Below are 15,669 nucleotides of genomic sequence, written 5' to 3'. Positions count from 1 at the left end.
AAAATAGGTTTAGTTCTGGTGGGGAACACAGAGTGCTCGAAGCCACTTTCACTTTGTATATAGCAACAGAGGGTGCTGTGGCACCTTTAAGACTAACAGAAGTATTGGAGCATAAGCTTTCGTGGGTGAATGCCCACTTCATCAGACGCAAGTGGGCATTTCGTGGGCATTCACCCATGAAAGCTTATGCTGCAATACTTCTGTTAGTCTTAAAGGTACCACAGGACCCTCTGTTGCTTTTTACAGATTCAGACTAACACGGCTACCCTTCTGATACTTTGTATATAGACTCTTTTCAAGTTTGTTCCGGTATGAAAGAGGTGCCCTTAGACATTTATAGGAAAAAAACAAGGTTCATCATGCTCCTGAGATCCTGCCAGTAGTGTCCCTTTAAACAATTTGTTTAACTGCTATCAAGCATAAAGTTCAAACTGACTGTTTGAGTTAGTTTGCTTAATACAGAATACTGCTTCTTTGTAATTACAAAATTAATAATCCTCTCAACACTGTGTAAATTGTGTTTGCTTTGTGTATTGTGCTACATGTTGCACCAGTGCAGGCAGAAGTGCAGAGGTGTCACATTACACACTGGCTAACTGCCACTGTCCTTTCAGTTTTACTTGGGTTAAACTTTTGAATTTGTTTAGATTCATATATACTTTAAATATACTCTTGATACATTACTCAGTGACTAAGGGTTTGAAGTACGTATTGTGTTAGGATGAATTTTCAGGGTAAAAGTACTTGAAAATAAATAAAGTGCTGTCCTTGTCAGTTTGTACTGGGCTAGATAAGGTTGCCAAGTCTTGCATTCCTGACTCTCTGCACTGTTTTCCTGCCCTGATTTAGGAAATGTCCTGGAGCTGATTTTAGTTTTAATATGTTACATGCAAAAAATTTATAATTCAGCAGTTTGATAAAAATGTCTAATAACCTGGTACTGCCTTGTAAATAATAGATTAGTGACCTTCTACACAGCAGACTTATTGTAAGTTGTTGAACAGTGTAGATATAGAATTTACATTTTAATCTTAAAAGAAGCTTCACTGGTATAAATATTTATGAAGGGATGGATCTTTAAAGTATAGTGCTTGATTGTGCATTTCTAAGCCTGCTCCCACATATTTGATTCTCCGCAAATGGGGAAAATCAGACTTTGGGCTGGCTAACTCCTGGCTTAGATTGGGAGGCTGGTCTTGAAACTTTTGTTGCGACCTAGTAACTAACCTAGCAAAACTGCTTTGTCCATTAGTGTCAGAGAGACTACACAGTGAAAGGTCGGGGTGAAAGTGAATAAGGACCAACTGTAGCTCCCTGCTTCCAGTTATGTATCACAGTCTGGAATGCTGTACCCAGCAGAAAATAGGGTTGTCACTTTGGGATTCGGAGCAGAAACCTGTGGGCTAACTACAAATATTTGTTTCAGATACACAGTATTGCTTCTGTATAGCTTTCTTTTACATTCTTCAGTTCCTCTGCGGTCATGGAGCCTTAGACTACCCACCTGAAACATCATTTTTTAGAAATATTGCAACTAAATATGGGTAATAAACCATGATAGTGGTAACTAAACTCTTTTTCTCTCTGTCCTGAAAATATTGGTAGATTGTTTCTGTGATTAGTGTCTGGACAGGTTCAATATCTTAAGCATCTCACAGAGGAAATGAATAAGAAAGTGTTGTTTACCCCTTCACAAAACACAAGAACCAGGGGTTGCCCAACAAAATTAGTAAGCAGCAGATTTAAAACAAACAAAAGGAAGTACTTCCCATAGTGCACAGTCAACGTGTGGAACTCTTTGCCAGGGGATGTTGTGATAGTCAAAACTATAACTGGGTTCAAAAAAACATTAGATAAGTTCATGGATGATAGGTCCATCAATATAAGCAAGGATGGTTAGGGATGCATACCCATATTCTGGATGTCCCTAAGCCTCTTGACTGCCAAATGCTGGGACTGGATGATGGGATGAATCACTTGATGATTACCCTGTTCTGTTAATTCCCTTTGAGGCATTGGTTAGTGCTGGAAGACAGGATACTGGGCTAAATGGACCATTGGTCTGGCCCAGTATGGCCATTCTTATGTTCTTAAATGCCCTGCCAAAGCCTATTGTTAATCTCTCCCCCACCCCGAATCTTGCAGCACACTTTCGCCTTGTATCCTGGTTTCTTAGATTGGCCTTAAAGATATTAATCTTTGTGGTTTGCAGAGAAACTAAGCACTCTATCCCACAATGATCTCCCAATACATTTTCTAAGACAGATGTTGGGGGGGCGGGGTCTTTTCATTGAAGTGGGGGTTGAAGTGGATTGTCCTTTGTTAGTTTCATTCAGACCTCTCTATGTAGAGTAAAAGTGAATTGGTTGTTCTGAACACATGACTAGAAAGAAAGTGGCTTTCTACAAACCGTCTGCATTCCCTTCTACCATCTGTTGGTGCCCTCACTCCTCCACTTTCTTAGGTGCTCATGTGGGTGTTTGCTCACCTTTGATAAGCAGTGGTCTGTCATGTAGATTTAACTCAAATGCTTTTCTGGACCACTTGTCAGTCTCTACTAATACTGAATGATAGATGCTTTTTTAACCCTCTGGTGTTTGGGGGAATCTCTGATGCTAATGATTTACAGAATGCCTTAATATCTAGTCATACTGATTATGCCATAGGGCTCTAAAAGTACTTTGCACTGAGATTTGCTTTATTTTATTCTTCAGGCATTTCACGACCCCGGTCAGACAGTGCTCCCCCCACACCAGTAAATAGGTTGAGCATGCCCCAGAATACTGCTATCAACACAACTCCACCTCATAACCGAAGGCATCGGGCCGTGACTGTGAATAAGGCAACAATGAAAACCAGCACTGTAAGATGTTATGCTTAGTACTTCAGTATTTTTCTGCTTCTGTGTACGAAGGAATATAAAATTGCCTTCAAAATTTCTAATAGGGTGAAACTTTTTTCTTTTATTCAAATAGGTTAGCACTGCTCACACATCAAAAGTGCAGCACCAGCCGTCGTCCTCCACCTCTCCATTGTCTAGCCCAAACCAGACTAGTTCTGAGCCTCGACCGCTACCAGCTCCCCGCAGGCCAAAGGTTAACAGCATCTTGAACCTCTTTGGATCATGGTTATTTGATGCAGCATTTGTTCACTGTAAACTTCATAATGGAATAAATAGAGACAGCAGCATGACTGGTAAATATTGCTTACTAAATATATGTAACTCTTTCCTTGCTTACTGACATTTCCTACCTGCAAGATTAATATTTGCTTAATCAAAAAGAAATAAATAACTTGAACGCGTCTCTCTGATAAAACACTCTATTATGATTAACCCTTTCCAGCTGAACTAACCCAAACTGGCAACTTTGCTAGCAGCTCAGCAGAGAGATCTCTCTTGAGCTTGGTTTTCTCTTAGAAATAAAATATCACCTAGACTTTATAGTACATACTTGTTAAATCAAATGTTACTAATTAGATAATCGGTCAGTTTCCACTATGTCAGATAGGAGACTGTTATTAAACAAAAGAAATGCAGTGTAGTGAGGGAGTTTCCCTTTGTGTCTTGGAAAAGCATCACTTTGAGTAAGAACAGTTTTTTCTTATAATGGCAGTGCTTTAATAAATTCACATATGAAAAGACTGGCAGCATCATTGCAGATGTCTTTCTGCATCATGTAACTTCACTTGGCCTTAGTATGGGAGAACAGGATTTCTACATCTTCACAAAAGCAAAAACTCAAGCAAAATTATTCCCTTTCAGTGATGGTTAACCACATCAACAGACTGGTAGTTTTCAGTCCTCCTAACTGTTAGATTTATTTTCAGTACTCTAGAGTACCTGGTTTCTATGGTTAGATCTGTTTGAGCTATGACATATTGCAGAAGTAGTGCTCTCTGTATTGGTGGTGGTCTATTCAACATGTTCTTCATGTAATAGGTCAGATTTAGTGGCTTAAAGAAAAAATCAAATCCATTACCGGGTAGGAGAGGTTTGTATTAGCAAGTTTAGGTTTAGAGGTGGGACTCAATGGCAATTAAACTGGCTAGCTTCCATGCATGTCTTGCCAGAAAATACGTTCTTAGGTGTGTTAAGCTGATATGATATAATTATTCAGTGGGTTTTGCAGTGTTCATTCTAAATATATATGTCAGGCATATAAGGCCTGATTTTTCAGAGATCCTCCTGCAGAGTCCCTTGACTTCAGTAGGAAATATATGTTCTCAGTTTCTCTGAAAAATCAAGCCGGTAATACACATTTAGAGAGAGAGAAGTGGCTGAGCTTAGGAAACTGAACAATTTAAGAATTAATTCACACCTGCATGCGCAGGTGAGCGAACTAATACCATTCCCCTTTTTAATAACAGGAGTTTCATACCACTTTAAACATTGAATTTACCGCTTGGTCTATTTGTTGCTTAAGTTGGACTATTTTAAAAGTTTACAGGTGATCTCTTAGAACAGGGTGTAGCTCTAAATATAGTATGAGCAATTTTGAATAAAATGTGCATTTTTTCCAGTGTGCACAACATCTGAGCTGTATGTTTACTCCACTCACTTCCTTACAGATGCTCTTGCTGCGTGGATTTTTATAAGTAGTTCTTACACACAAATTACTTTTACGTACCAGTAAATGTCAGAGACCGAGAGATTGACCAAGGAATAGTTTGGGGTGTTAACTAAAACACCTGGTCGTCCAAAAATTGTAACTTGGTTGAAGTAAATCTTTCATTCTCCAAAGCTGCTCTGTGTTAGCCTAGCCAGTGGATGTAAGTCCTATGCCACTGGAGGGAGATTGTAATATTTGTGCCCCAGTGGAGGGACTTGGCTTTCTGGCTGATGCTTTGCAGTTGTTTCCTGTCTCAAGCAGTTAGACATAGCTCTCTGGATGGCTGAGGTAGACCTGTGTGTAGCTGGATAGGAAATTTTAACCCCCGTTTTTTTTTTGCCCATGAATGGAGTGCTTTGCGGTCAATTTTATGCTCTCCAGAGCCCTACAGGAAGAGGCCAACCTTTGCCTGACATGTATTGCTGATTCTGTTAGCAAGAAGGCACTTAAGATACAATGATGATGGGCCACCTGATGAAGACCCAGATAGAACACTATTTTCTATCTATCTATTTCTAGTGTGTCCCTCTTTCTCTCAGTGGCTTGGAAGGTAGAGGTTTGGTTTGTGAGCAGCAGAAACCTCCTGAATTTGGAAGTCAGACTCAGTCCATGCAATTCCTTGATTTCACTACTTGTGCATTTCTCCCATTCCCACAAGGAGGAATGCCTTCTTGGGGACAGCCTTATTTACGTCGCGATATCCTTTAAGGAGAAAGCTAATGTAACGCTCCCAGAAAATAAAAATCCTTTTCAGGGTCAGCCCTTTTGATTTTGAGACTCTCAAGTCCTGTAGACTAGGGAAAATACAGTTCCTTTCCTTTTCAGAGTTATAGGTTGCCTGATCCATCTTTCTTCAGGGCAAGAGTGACTAGTCTGGCCCTGGCAGCTCCTGCATACAAATGGACTTAGGTCCACAACAGCCAGCCTCTTACGAGGCTCTAGTGGTTTGCCTTCACGTGAACTGACTGCTAGTCACTGGGCTGTAGCCCACAAAAGCTTATGCTCTAATAAATTCGTTAGTCTCTAAGGTGCCACAAGTACTCCTGTTCTTTTTGCGGATACAGACTAACATGGCTGCTACTCTGAAAACAGTGCCTCATGGCTTCTTACTTGAGTTTGCCTATATGCCTGGTGAGATACCTTTCTTCCTCATCTTCCTATAAAAAGGAATGCAGTCCAGGAAATTGAGTCGTCTGGTAAAGATTCAAACTCTAGTACAAAACAGATTTGGAACATACTCTTTGGTATGTCGAGGCATTTGGATTCTGACCCGTTCTGTATTGAACTTGAAGTCAGTAAAAAGTCCCTTCTCCACTTGCTGCCCTGCTGAATGAAGACTCTGAGCTCCATGACTCAGCCAGGAAGTCCAGGTAGTTTGCTTTGTGCTGGCCACCTACAGACTATTTACCTGTACATTAATCCAGCTTGCTGAAACCCCTCCTCTTCTTCATTCTGGGTCAGTATTGATAGTTTGGGGCCTTTGCCTTTCGGTTCATCGCAGTGGCTCGTATGCTTATGACTTGTCTGCACATGAACTAGCACTTAAATAACTACATCGGTTGTAATTCATGCCTGTTGTGATATCAGTGCAGAAATGTTAGTTTTTTTTTTTTAATTATTTTATAACCCTTTTAGTGCTCAGGAGGTCTCTTAGCTGCACAGTGTTAGCCAGATGTCTTCATCATATAGATGAGTAACACCACAGAGCCATGCTTCTGTCTCCATCTGATGGTTGAAGGACTTATACCTACTTTGTGGAATGGAATAGAGGGAATTTGAAGTAACCAAAATAGAGGGGGGAAATTACCACTAGTAGCATTAAAATTGTACTTAATCCTTCAGATGGTCACACTTACAACTTTCCCTTTTGAAAGGATCCTGAAGACCTTTTTGTTTTCCAGAATTCTATACTTACCTTATTTGTATTGAGAGACACCCAGAATGCTTCAGCATGTGCCAGGCCCCATATAAATAAAATGCTGTCTAGCTAAGGCTGAGAGAGCATCCCAACCCGGGTAGACAAATTTGCGCTAGCAGGGCTTAAGCTAGTGCACTAAAAATAGCAGTATGGATGTTGTTGCACCAGCAGAGGCTTGAGCTCGCCACCCAAGCTCAGACCCCTGCCCTCCCTGACCTTTTGGGTCCAAGCTTGGGTGGCTAGCTCGAGCCTCCACCATTGCAGCAAGATCCACGCTGCTGCTGTTATGAGTCTGTATACCTGAGCAGAAAGGCTGCTGCCAGAGAGCAACACAGTACGTCCTGCCATACGAACAAGGTGTATTCTGACATTCTACTCCCTGGAGAACATGGGCAATTTCAAAAGGATCCCTTTATTAAACTTTGTGTCACACATCACTTCTTCTCCCATCCTACGGTAGATTCCTTGTGATGGTCTTTAAGGCTCTGTCTTCCATGAAGCAAGGAGGCAAAGAGCTGTCAGTCATAGCCAGTATAAAGGAGCCAGCCCGTAAACGTTCCCCTCAGTTCTTTGTCTCCTTGTCCTAGAACTCCATACCTCATGACTCTGCTTTAATTTTTTCTCTCTAACTCTATCTCGTTCCATAGGGAAGGCAAGAATGAGAAAAATGTGGCTGTTGGGGAGAAAAAGGGAGGGGGAGGATTGGACAGCAAGCAAATAACCTTTCCTACAAATTCCACAGCTGGATCACAGCTAAAAGCATCTTTGGTCAAACAGGAGAGAATCTTCTAAGGATCTAGCAGGAAAACTCTGTCCCTTCCATCTAATCTTCTCATGACCAGAGGGGAGTTAAGGGTCAGCCTGCCTCCTTTGGCAAGCATGAGCTGTTCCTACAGATCATCTGGCTCCTTCAACATGGCATGACTTTTCTGCTTGTTTAGGCAGCCAGCCTCCAAATTCCTCCCTGAGCTGAGATCTCTCTGCAGTCTTTGTTTGAATGACAGATTCTAGCCACCACAGCAGCTGGCAAGGTAAACCCAAATGTAATGAGCCCTCTCTGTTTTCAGGGGCTCTGTGTCTCTGATTTTGGACCTTCATTCACAATGAATGCAATCACTGCCCCTTTTCTGCCAGTTCAGATTAATCTTCGCTTGCATTGGGAAAGCTTACAATGGTGCCCTTTGCACAGCTGAGTATAGCCTGCAACATCTCCTAAGTTATTTTCAAGCAGTCCATTCTTGTCTGCTTCTGCTTTGGGGTATGTGTGGCATGTCTTCCTTCAAGCAAAGAGTATTAATGAGACTCCACTTCAGGGTAACTTCTGTATAATTCTGAGTACATCTGACTCTGAGTACATCTAGAGTCTCATGGCCCAGGAGGATCTTTTGCCACACTGCATTCTCAGGCCTATCTTTCAACATGAACTCTTGCATTCTGACTCAGAAGCAGCAACTTGTCTGCTGGCTAGCCAAGATTCTTGTGCTTTGGGGGTCCTGTGTCAGTTAGTGCAGGAACTCAATGGACTGAGTTGCATTCCAGCTGGCTAGAAATTTCCATCTCTGATAAGAGATGGATGATATTAAGATCTACTGCTTCATAATATGCATCCAAAAGACTTACCTTCCTTTCTTCCTTTTATGAAGTCTTGGAGTAAAGGAGAAGTGATCTGTTCTAGATTCAGGCACTTGGTTTGTGGGGAAAGTCAGTTTTTTGTGTGTCTCATTCTCTAGAATTAGATCACATGGCAGGTCCCCACTCCAGGGACTGTTCCTTCATTTGTCTGATGTCCAGTTTGTCTTTGTGTCAGCAGAGCTGCCCATTAGCTGCTGGTGGCTAATTACCTGATCAACAATAGGTATTAATTTCTCCTCTGTATGCTGTAACTGCTTCAGTAATTTTAAATTCAGTGAGGAATTCTGTATGACTTTTTATGCAACATGCTGGGCAGCAGATTGGAAACTCCAGATGGGTGATGCATTGGATCTCCGTAATTGTTTGGCTTGCTATCCTGGCTGCCTTAGAACAAATGCTTCCCCTCAATTGTGTAATATCAGCTGCTAACGAGTTTTTCTTGGGCATTTGGGAAACCATGAAAGGATATCCCCTGAGTGCTACAGTCATGGCTGAGTCTATTTTCTTAATAGAGCTTTGCTCTGCTGACTTCTCCAGACCATGTGTCAAGTAAAATGTAATGATGTTAACCCAGCCCTCTCAACAATTTATCTTTTAAGACTAAATTTCTTTAGTGCATGTGGGATGATATCCCTTGTGTCCGGTTAAATGACAGAGAGATTTGATTGCCTCTTGTAGTATGTCTACACTGTGATGATAAACCTACGACACCAACTCTCAGAGCCCGGGTCAGCAGGGTTGGGTTGTGTGGCTATAAAATTGCAGTGTAGACAGTGAAAGACACTCTCAGGGCATCTGTTGCCTCGGGGAATCTCATGTTGCCTCGGGGAATCTCATGTTTCCCACAAGTGCAGCTTCTGTGTGGAATTAAAATCTAGAGCCAGATTAAATAGGGAGATCAAACTTCAACTACATATGATGGGGAGCTTGCTGTGCCCAGCCTCTGATCCATGCAAGCGGGACTCGTCCTTCCAGCATGCCAGTCTCAGAATAAGTTGGCTGCCTCTGAGCCTCACTCCTTGAGGGCAATTAAGAGGATGAACCAAGATTCTTCTCATAAGTTATCTGAAGACCGTGCATCGAGTTCTCCAGGTAGGGAATCTGCCTCAAAGAAGTCGCAGTTGCTGATGACTCCAGCCACTTCGGCACTCGTCAGTCTCCGACCCAATACCTACAAGGCTGCTTGTTCCTCAGGTACCAGGGCACTGTTAAGCTTAATGACTTAAAACGATCAGGCTCTGGTAAGCCATCAGGTGTCTCTGCTCACTCGATACTGAAGATGTCCACTCAGGCCCCATCTGGACTCCCCTCGGAGTGTTTGAGACTCAGTACTGTCAACTCCCTCAGCCACCATTACTTCGACTCAGGCTATGAACACTGTATCTACGACACTCTGTATCACAGGAGTTTAGTTTTCCCTAAGACCTTGCTGTGTCTGAGACGCCTGGCTCGCTATTGCTCAGCTGTGATCAGGTCTCGGTACCAAAGACCTCTAGATCCCCAAACACCTGTCCAGTACGGACAGTTTTACCTCATGTTTCTTCCAGTGCTCCACCATGTCAGAGTGATTTGGAAGAGGAAGATTTTGATGAAGATCATGCCTTGGTTTCTCAAATATCTGTCCAAGGCTCTCCTCTCCATCCCTAGAGAGGCTTTTTTTCAGAGTCTCTGAGGAAATTAATCTCGCTTGTGAGAAATGTCCACAACCACCATCTTGTTGGTATGAGCACTCATACCAATGGATGCCTCCACCCATGCTACATGCGTCACCTCCTTGGCCATACTGAGGCCACCGGGAGTCCCAGTATTGCCAGCAATTCTTTAGCGCCTTGAACATCACCTGATGGAGAGAGACAACTTTCATCACCCTTCCTCTCTAGGAGACCAGAACCTCAGGAAGAAACCACTGAGGAACAGGAAGTTATGGCTGATAAAGAGGTCTCTCCATCAGCCAACAACTCCTCCTCTTCATCCATGGATGAAGCGGTTATGCAACCTCTACCTTCTCTGGCTGATGATTTTAAGCAGTTTCAGGACCTTATCAAGAGAGTTGTGGATTCTTTACAGATCCCTCTTGAGGATGTTAAAGAATCACATCATAAACTGCTTGACATCTTTCATACAGCTTCATCTGCCTGAATTACCCTGCCTGTTAACCTTTGCAAGGTTCAGGAGGGCTCCATTATCTGGCACACCCAAGCCACAATTCTGCCCATGTACAAGAGAGCAGATAAGAAATATTATGTCCATTCTAAGGACTCAGAATTTTTATTTTCTCGTACCTTTCCTAACTCCTTGGTGGTCGAGGCAGTTGATAAACATGGAAAGCAGCACCACTCTAAATCTGTGCCCTATATAAAGATCATAAGCACCTTGACCTGTTTAATAGACAGTCATACTCATCAGCTGCTTTACAATTCAGAATCACCAACTACCAGGCATTGATGGCAAAGTACAACCATACAAATTATACCAAGCTGAACTCCTTTATTGAGCATCTATCAGCAGAACATAAAGAGCAACTGTAGACTGCTAGCTGCTCACCAGACCATCTCTGCAGGCCTCTCTTGGTGCTGCTGAGGCCTGGTCTACACTAACACCCCAATTCGATCTAAGGTACGCAACTTCAGCTACGTGAATAACGTAGCTGAAGTCGACATACCTTAGTTCGAATTTACCGCGGTTCAGACGCGGTCCACACACGGCAGGCAGGCTCCCCCGTCGACTCCGCGGTACTCCTCTCGCTGACGTGGAGTACCGCAGTCGACGGCGAGCACTTCCTGGTTCGAATTATCGCGTCCACACCAGACGCGATAAATCGAACCCGGAAGTTCGATTGCCAGCCGTCGAACTACCGCGGTAGTGCAGACAAGCCCTGATACTCCCACTCTGATTTCTATGATAGTAGTTATGAGGAGGGCCTCCTTGCTTCAGCTCCCGGGATTTCCAAAGGAGGTCCAGAATATGGTCGAAGACCTTTCTTTTGATGGCACTTAACTGGTTGTTGACAGCACAGATGAATCTTTGCACACATTAAAGGACTCCAGGGCCCACTTTTTATTCTCTGGGGATCTATAACCTGCCCGCAGGAGAAAGTCTAGTAAGTCTCAGACAGGGCAGAATTTGCTCAAGCCATGCTCCTTTCTGGCTCCTCTCTGCCCTCAACATATGCCTTACTCCAGGGGATGTGATGTGAGGAGACAGGGTCCAGCTGTGGGAATTCCCAGCTGTTTGTTTCCAGAATAGCACTGGGGGACTGCATCTCAGCTCATGATCTGTCCCAAAATATTCAGAGAAGCAGTTTTTACAAGGTAAGTAATTTTTCCCGTCCTGGTAATTGTTTGACGTTTTCCCTCTCTTCCACCTTTCCTTGGGAATTGCATCTAAGGTGTTGAATCTTTGTCATTATTCTGCTACCTGTATATTTCTGCTTTGGAAGTTTCTTGACTGAGGGTACGTCTATACTTACCTCCGGGTCCGGCGGTAAGCAATCGATCTTCTGGGTTCGATTTATCGCGTCTTGTCTAGACGCGATAAATCAATCCCGGAAGTGCTCGCTGTCGACGCCGGTACTCCTGCTCCGCGAGAGGAGTACGCGGAGTCGACGGGGGAGCCTGCCTGCCGTGTCTGGACCCGCGGTAAGTTCGAACTAAGGTACTTCGACTTCAGCTATGTTATTCATGCGACTTCAGCTACGTGATCTTAGTTCGAAGTGGGGGGTTAGTGTGGACCAGGCCTGAGATGGAAGTGGGCAGGCTTGTACATTTATAATAGCCTTTGTTAAGGATTCTTTGTCATCTTGCTTCCTGGAAGCTGGAGCCATAACACTTTAGTATAAAGAATTTGTGGTTGGGGAAAGAGGAGAATTGGGGCAAGCAGCATTACCGGTAAGTAACTTTCCCATGTGGGTTCACCCCAAGTAAGCAAGTCCTATGATTATTGTACTAGTGTAGTCCTGTAATATTCTTCATGTACAACATAGTTCAGGAGAAGCACAGCTTGAGCTGGGATGGGTTAATACATTTATTTAAAGATCAAATGTACATTAATATGAACAAAACGAAATGTTATTAGTATTTTGTAGATTTCTTTGTTCATTGTTTTGCATGGTACTTTCAAAACCATAATTTTGGACCTGAATGCCAATTTCCTATGTGTTTAACAAGCTTGCTATGTCATAAAGCTTTTAATCTATTTTTTAAAAAAAGCTAAAAGCTTCTTAACTTTTATATTACAATTTCACCATCTTTAAAGTATTTTATAACTACTGCTGTCCTTTGATTTTCCATTTTATTTCTATTATCTTGCAGCATCTTTTATCCAAATTCTTCTTTCTTATAAATCTTGTAAGTAGGAACCAGTAGCTTTTCCTTAATTGCAGTCATGTTTTTTTCTTTTTTCATAATCCCATATTTTTATTTGTAATGTCATTGTCATTGTCTCTTGTAGCTTTTGCACTTTTACTTGGGAAAGACAAGTAATTTTTTGTGTGTATGTTTTTTGAATGGGGAAGATTGTTGGCAAAAGCAATTTAATCTGCCTGAATCAGTCCCATCATTTATGTACTATAGTCTGTGATCATGTCATGAATTTCAGGACTTTGCACTAACCATGTTTTGTTTTGTTTTTTAACTTTAAGCTTATTTTATACAGACCTAATGTTTGATTTGTATGCATTGTGCATGTAGTGGTTTTTTTTTTTTTTTTTTTTTTTTTTTTTTTTTTTTTTTTTTTTTTTTGTTTTTTTTTTTTTTTTTTTTTTTTTTTTTTTTTTTTTTTTTTTTTTTTCCAACTATACTATATTGCTGGATAGCTTTAGGACACAAATGGCTCATGGGAAGATGCATAAAGATTTGTGCTTATTTGTCACTTATGCCATAAAAAATCTTTTAAGGTAACAAACATCAAATAGTTTACACCAAGAATTTTAAAAAGAAAAACTGAGTAAAGACTTTTGTTAGGAACTTTCTAAAAATCAACCCTCCATACAATTTGGCAATAATGTAACTGGTAAAGCATAATCAGGACTTATGTTAGTATAACTTCAAACTCCTCACCCTTTGCAAATCTGATTTTTTTTCCCCCGCAGTGTCCCAGGCCCTAAATTGTGTCTGTTACTGGTGGAATTCTGATGTGTTCCTACACAAAACCAAACCAGCCTCTATGGTTTTTGAAATAATACTGGCACATGATTGCCTTTCCTGAAAATCACAAGCAATGTGCTGTTCCAGTCTTTGGGGATCCCACAGGGAATTGGCTCTTCTGTTGCCCAGGGAGTACCCAGTACATCCTTCTTGGCTGCCACTCCAGAAGAAATAATGGGGCAAGCAAAAGTGACTAGCTTTCTCCATGTTGTGCACATGGCACTAATGTAGGGGCTAGGAATATCTCTAAGAGGAATTCATAAACTACATTCGTTATATCACTTTCAGATATATTCTGCAGGAAAAGAAAACAATGCTAAAGAATGACCAACCCCAGTTAGGTCCATGGGGCCATCCAAAGCCATTTTGGTGTTTTAGAAATGTTTGTAGAGTATTTAAAAACTTTCATTAATACTATGAAGTAGCCACTAGGCAACTGCCCAGTTTCCTGGTAGCTGACACCCAGGACTGGCTAACTTCAAAGATTCCCATGGCAATTACAGGCACTGTGTGATGAAAGTTGCTGTTATAATCTGGTCCCTCCAACACATTCAGACATGTCCCACCTCTCTCACAGCCATCCCTTTCACTCTGAGATGGGTCCTGTCCTCTTCCTGACGTCTGGAAATAGGCAGGGGACTTACTTCAACAGTGTAGGCCAGAGGGATAAGCTGGGCCAGAGTAGCTCTGTGCTCAAGAGTCAGCCAAAAAAATCGCAGTCAGGAAGCATAAAAGTAGTCATCTGCTTTTTTGGGAGGCGGGAGGGGAATGGAACAACTTCAGATAGTGACAAAATAGCTTAGGAGATGGGAAGGGAAATTAGAATGTCTAATTTTCTAAAGGGGAAGAGGAGGCAGGAAGTGAGATGAGGGGTATGGTGGATCTTTTTGTTTGCGCACAACGCAGGGAATTGGACTGATGCGCACCGATGCGCACATACTCAGCATAAGTGTACTCTTCTACAGTACACCATGCTGAGGGTGAATATACTTATACATAGGGTCTGAAGAATTAATATCACTCCTGTGTTAGGGAAGAAATCAAATACCCTGAAATAGGTTATTAAACAGAGGCAGTGATTCAAATACAGTGAACTGGCAGCTTCATCATAATCCCTAAATTTGACGTGATCTTTGTGTCCTGGATCCCATGAGCCTATTTTATATGTTGACAAACACAATAAAAACTCTTACTTTTTCTCTTTCCAGCTATAGCAACCCAAGCTAGCATGGAGTTTCGTCGGAAAGGATCACAAATGTCCACAGACACCATGACTTCCAATTCCACATTTGATTCAAGTGAATTTCCTGATAACTATGAAGCAGGAAGAGCAGAGGCATGTGGAACACTATGTAGGATATTTTGTAGCAAGAAGACTGGGGAGGATATACTGCCAGCCTACTTATCCCGGTACTAAAGCATCTTCCAGTTGCTTTCTTGCTATAATTTTGTGGTGAAAATCTAATTTATTTTGAGTAAACAGCATTCAGTTTGCTCCTGAATCTTGTAATGCCAATCAATGGATAATTGTTCAGGTCTTTAAAGATGCTGCATCTAGGAACGTCTGTTTAATCAAGGGGGGATTTCTTGCCCCTCTCATGACCTCAGTCATATCTGGGTTTTCTTGAGGATGCAGAATATGTCCCTTCCTTTTGATGGTCTTATTTGGCTCTTCCATGATAATCTTTTCTCTTATCCACTGTAAGACTGAAATTTTTTTTACTACATAGTGTGACAAAGTTCCTCCTCTATCTTGGTGGGTCTTGCGCTTATTGGCGGATTTTCTTGCCTCAGAGATTCACCATGTGGGTTGGGGAACAGCCCAGAGACCTTCCCCTCTGGAAGAACCCACAGTCCAGGTCAACTGGGAGGTTTGGGGGGAACCCGGGGCCTGCCCTCTACTCCGGGTTCCAGCCCAGGGCCCTGTGGACTGCAGCTGTCTATAGTGCCTCCTGTAACAGCTGCATGACAGCTCCAACTCCCTGGGCTACTTCCCCATGGCCTCCTCCAAACACCTTCCTTATTCTCACCACAGGACCTTCCTCCTGGTGTCTGATAACGCTTGTGCACCTCAGTCCTCCAGCAGCACACCCTCTCACTCTCAGCTCCTTGTGCCTCTTGCTCCCAGCTCCTCACACTCGCACCACAAACTGAAGTGAGCTCCTTTTTAAAACCCAGGTGCCCTGATTAGCCTGCCTTAATTGATTCTAGCAGCTTCTTCTTAATTGGCTCCAGGTGTCCTAATTAGCCTGCCTGCCTTAACTGGTTCTAGCAGGTTCCTGATTACTCTAGTGCAGCCCCTGCTCTGGTCACTCAGGGAACAGAAAACTACTCATCCAGTGACCAGTATATTTGCCCTCTACCA

General features: G+C 42.4%; 1 protein-coding gene across 2 annotated transcripts in view; it reads left to right on the top strand.

Moving 5' to 3' along the window:
* RALGAPB (Ral GTPase activating protein non-catalytic beta subunit) overlaps window positions 1–15,669 on the top strand; it is a 123,052-nt gene that overhangs the window by 41,334 nt on the left and 66,049 nt on the right. For both annotated transcript variants that reach the window (XM_024209925.2, XM_024209924.2), the window contains exons 8-10: window positions 2,715–2,863; window positions 2,976–3,195; window positions 14,513–14,714. In XM_024209925.2, the coding sequence (XP_024065693.1) occupies window positions 2,715–2,863; window positions 2,976–3,195; window positions 14,513–14,714 (571 nt within the window). The remainder of the gene's footprint in view (window positions 1–2,714; window positions 2,864–2,975; window positions 3,196–14,512; window positions 14,715–15,669) is intronic.

This window comes from Terrapene carolina, unplaced genomic scaffold (genome assembly GCF_002925995.2).
Source record: "Terrapene carolina triunguis isolate 2854851 unplaced genomic scaffold, T_m_triunguis-2.0 Scaffold233, whole genome shotgun sequence".
NCBI classification, from domain to species: Eukaryota; Metazoa; Chordata; order Testudines; family Emydidae; genus Terrapene; species Terrapene triunguis.
Note: the sequence above shows the minus strand (reverse complement) of the source record. Positions and strands in the feature narration are given on the sequence as shown.